The sequence below is a fragment of the Pseudophryne corroboree genome, chromosome 8 (genome assembly GCF_028390025.1).
Source record: "Pseudophryne corroboree isolate aPseCor3 chromosome 8, aPseCor3.hap2, whole genome shotgun sequence".
Lineage (NCBI taxonomy): Eukaryota > Metazoa > Chordata > Amphibia > Anura > Myobatrachidae > Pseudophryne > Pseudophryne corroboree.
Window position 1 is genome coordinate 244200880 of NC_086451.1, and position 4592 is coordinate 244205471.

General features: G+C 45.9%; 1 protein-coding gene across 1 annotated transcript; it reads left to right on the forward strand.

The window, feature by feature from the left end:
- Positions 1–240: 240 nt before the first annotated feature.
- On the forward strand, positions 241–3522 carry LOC134948883 (rho-related GTP-binding protein RhoG-like). The gene is made up of 2 exons (XM_063937153.1): positions 241–482; positions 2822–3522. Exon 2 carries the CDS (start codon positions 2844–2846, stop codon positions 3417–3419), a length of 576 nt encoding a protein of 191 aa, XP_063793223.1. The 5' UTR covers positions 241–482; positions 2822–2843; the 3' UTR covers positions 3420–3522.
- The last annotated feature ends 1070 nt before the right edge of the window (positions 3523–4592 follow it).

Below are 4592 nucleotides of genomic sequence, written 5' to 3' on the forward strand. Positions count from 1 at the left end.
TGCAGACGGAGGGATAGGGAGCATGCCAGCGGCTCACAGAGCGCTAGGCATGCCCCCTCAGTGACGAAAACGGGGGCGTGGCTCGCGATCGCGGGTCCTCCCGCGAAACCACGCCCCCTTTTCGTAGGCCACGCCCCATTTTCGGGAGCGCGCGCCGCCGCGCGAGTGTCCCGCTTCCCAGGAGAAGAAAGTTGGGAGGTATGTCTAATGTATGGGGCTCTCCATGACCTGGATGTCTCACAGAGATACTGCAGCTCTGCTGCCTGCAGCCTTACATGTGTACACAGCGCCGCCTGGCGGTTACCAGCTCACAGGCTGCTCCCAGCATGCACCGCGCGCAGCGCCGAACTACATTTCCCTGAACTCTTTGCGGCGGGTGTGTCCGGACCGCAAGACCCGGATGTAAGGGCATAGTAGCCGCCCAAGGCCGGTGCAGGAAGCGGAGTGGCGCGGGTGAGAGACCAGGAAGTAACCGGGAGACGGTGAGAGGCCCCAGGTCGGGCGGGACCGGGCTGCCGCGGTGGTTACACGCTGACTGGCAGAGAACGGGGCGGGCGGGAGACGTTGGGTGAGGTGCAGGGACTCATACCGGGCGTGGGTACGCCGGGGACACCCAGTGCCAGGGGGGGAGTGTCCTAGGGGCGGACCGGCAGCGAGTAGGTGCGGGGGGCAGGTGGGTGACCCGCTGCTGATGTTGATTTGCCCCATAGTGCACGGCCCTGCTGCCCTGTTCCCCGGCGCTGTGTGCCCGCGGCCGCAGTGATCCGCTCACTGGGTAATGAGCGTCACACATATTGCTCGCACACGCGTCACACTGCCCTGCTTTCTGTACCTCTTCTTTCCTTTAGGGTTACTGTCCTGGCAGCACCTCCTATTACATTATTGTACTTTATTTCTACTATGGAAGATCTCACAGAAGCTCAGTGTCACCTGTGTAACTGTTATTGTACTGTATAGGGCGCGGAGCAAGGCAGTGCTGGCAACCACACACGCTTATTGTATTACTGTAATGAATCACCGTCAGTCACCCATTCTGTAATTGCATTTTGACTGGCCTGCTTGGTGCCTGCATACTTCTTTGTAACCAATCACCTACTGTAAGTGTGTGTGTATATAAATGTGTGTGTGTGTGTGTGTGTGTGTGTGTGTATATATATATATATATATATATATATATATATATATATATATATATATATATATATATTTATTTATTTTTTAATAATAATTATATTTTCACTCACTCACTGCGTTCTACAGCAAATCCCTCAGCCAAATATACCTATGTTACAGTGTGACCTGTTCTGGATGTCCTTAATGTTAATGGGCAGGGGAAAAACAACCTGTAGCCACTCAGTTCATTGGAATGTTCCCTGCAGTAAATAACATTGAGGTGATCTTGTGGGAGGTAGTGACCTGTCCACGCATGTAATGGCTTTTAGGAGGAGCATAACACGGACATTAACCTTCATGCAGTAGGTTATATGTCCCTGATACAGGCAGATCGTTGTGGTAAATGCATAGCAGAAAAATTCATCACTCCAACTGGTTAAGAATTTGTCCATCTCAATTCTGGATAGACATTGTGTGTGTTCCTTTTCCAAATACAGGTGAAATATAATTAGTAAGTTTCTAGTTTAAAGTTGTGGTTCCCTCAGCAGGTTTCATCTATTGTTGTTCTTCAGTGTCTTGTGTGGCTGCCACAACCTCTCACTGTGTCACCCTCATTGTCATTTGAAGAGACGAGTGAATGAAGGTGCTATGTAATGATTTTCTGAAAAATGATTTATTTATTAAAGGATGAAGGTGTAATGACCTAGATCTATAGTAACAATGTAATTTTAAATGTTGGTAGTTTATTCTGTGGACAAAAGTGCTATGCCTAATTCTTAAGTTCGTAAATATCTTAAATGTATCAGAACACCGTCATCCTCTCGCCTCTTCATTTACTTATCACATACCTGATGTAGTGGCATATGTGCTAAGTAGTCTAACAGACCTTGTAAATGGTTTAATCCTGTACAAGTCATAGGGGGAGATGTACCAAGCCTTGGAGAGTGATAAAGCAGATAGATGGATAAAGAGTGATAATGTACCAGCCAGTTGGCTTCTAATTGCCATGTTACAGGCTGTCTTCGAAAAATGACAGGAGCTGATTGGCTTATAGTTTATCACTTTCCACTTTATCACTTTTCAAGGCTTGGTACATCTGACCCATACAGTAGTGTTCATTCTAGCACCCTGCACCTTTCAAAACATGTGCAGTTCCTCTTTCCTGCCTGGGGTGTCGCTCTCTGCTCTGGTGCTTCTCAGCGGGAGGCAGTCAACTGACCACCTGACGAGATCCCGGCGGTCAGGATATCGACGCCGGAATCCCTACACCAGCTGAAATACCGCCAATCGGACTCCTGACCGCCGGCTGGTTACTCCTCTTGGGTGGTGGTCCACGTCACCACCCGGAGGGGAATAGAACCCTGTGGCAACCGAATGTCGCCACCGGGCCCAAAGCGTGGCGAGCACAGTGAGCCGGCGAGGGGACACGCTGCGCTCGCAGCCGGGATCCCAGCGTTGGTCTCCTGACCGCCGGGATCTCGTACTGATCCCTTCTCAGCACATTCTGGCCTGTATTTTAGTACCGAGATACAGAGCAGAGTGTTCTGAGAAGCACCAGAGCAGAGAGCGACACCCCAGGCAGGAAAGAGGAACTGCACGTGTTTTGAAAGGTGCAGGGTGCTAGAATGAACACTAATACAGTGCTATAAATATTTTGTAGAATTGCTAAACTCTTCAGACTAATTTACTGTTCTTATTTTGTCATCAGAAACAGACTGACTTCATGAAGAATGCAGACTATAAAGTGTGTAGTCGTTGGTGATGGAGCAGTAGGAAAGACATGCCTTCTTATCAGTTACACCACCAATGCCTTTCCAGAAGAGTATATCCCCACAGTATTTGACAATTACAGTGCTCAGATGACAGTGGATGGTAGAACAGTTAGCCTTAACCTGTGGGACACTGCTGGTCAGGAAGAATATGACCGTCTGCGCACCCTGTCTTATCCTCAGACCAATGTTTTTATTATATGCTTCTCAATTGGAAGCCCATCTTCCCATGCCAATGTAAGGCACAAGTGGCACCCGGAAGTTTCCCACCACTGTCCTAATGTGCCAATTTTACTTGTTGGTACTAAAAGAGATCTTCGAAATGATGCGGAGACTATTAAAAAGTTAAAGGAGCAAAGTCTTGCGCCCACCACTCCCCAGCAAGGATCATCACTTGCTAAACAGATTGGGGCAGTGAAGTACCTTGAATGCTCTGCCTTACACCAGGAGGGAGTGCGGGAAGTATTTGCGGAAGCTGTTCGTGCTGTTTTAAATCCTGTGACAAAGAAAAACACCAAGAAGTGCATTTTACTATAGGGGTGAATACTGACCATACAAATGCTGATTACAGAAAAAAAAATGAATGGGTTTTTAGCATATCACCTTGGATGATATCCCTTTTATCCTCAGCTTGCACTAACAGCTCATTATGTGGGTTGTGTGAGTAGATTTGTGGCGCTTTATAGCTTTCCTAAGAATGAATGGACATGCCAGAGACAAGGCAGTGGTTTATGCAAAGCAACGCAATATGCCATGTACTTGGAAAAATCAAAGTATCTCTGAGCGCTTTCGCATGCTGGCCTTGCACTTTGGACTGTCATGGGTGAAGTATTTTCTACACATCGTCTTGCTACCACAGACTGAAATTCTGCTTTTTGAAGAAAAAAAAGAAAATAATAATTTTATACTACTTTTCTTACTTTGCCGCTATTAAAGCTCCACAGTGCAATTTCCTTTACTTGCAGAGAAGTACTTAAAAGGCATTTTGCTTTCTTCTGACTGAAAGGTATTTGGACTTGAAAACCGATTACTGTGTGCTGGAACAAAACTATAGACCCCACTGAATTCTGGTAAAACACTGTAACCTTCCACACCAAAAGGAAGGCATTTTATTACCTGTTCCAAATGTTTCTGTAGCAAAGGACAAACTCCTCTTTCTTTCTGTGTAACTCAGGGCTTAATAATGGTTACGAAACAGATATCCCTTGTGCAAAATACTTCGTTAATGGTTTAAGGGAATCTATAAGCAAAAATAAGAAAAGTGCGTTATAGTAAAGTAGAGGCGTACAAAATTGCATAACATTCAGGAGCCTAGAAATGCGAGATTGCTGTCCACACAGCGAAATGTGCATTCACAGTACTGTTTGGATGGCCAGTTGCTCAAGCACAGCACAATGTTGTACAGTAATGTTGTCCATTTGTTTTAGTGCTTGTGAAAATAGAAAATGAAGCAGGTGCTAAAACATCAACAAACACGATCTATCTTGCTCTTAGGCTGCTTATCTCTGGGTTGCTTTAATAATGGCTGCATTGTGTACTCTGTCTTATATGTTCAAATTGCAAAGTTTCTTCTTCATAGCCAAAGCTCTCCCACCGCACTACTTGCAATACAAAGTTCTGCTTTAAACTTATTTTATAAGCTTTGCTAGTTGTTCTGAGAACTATGTTGTTAAGACAGTGGTTTGCCCAGAATTGTGACAGTGATTATGT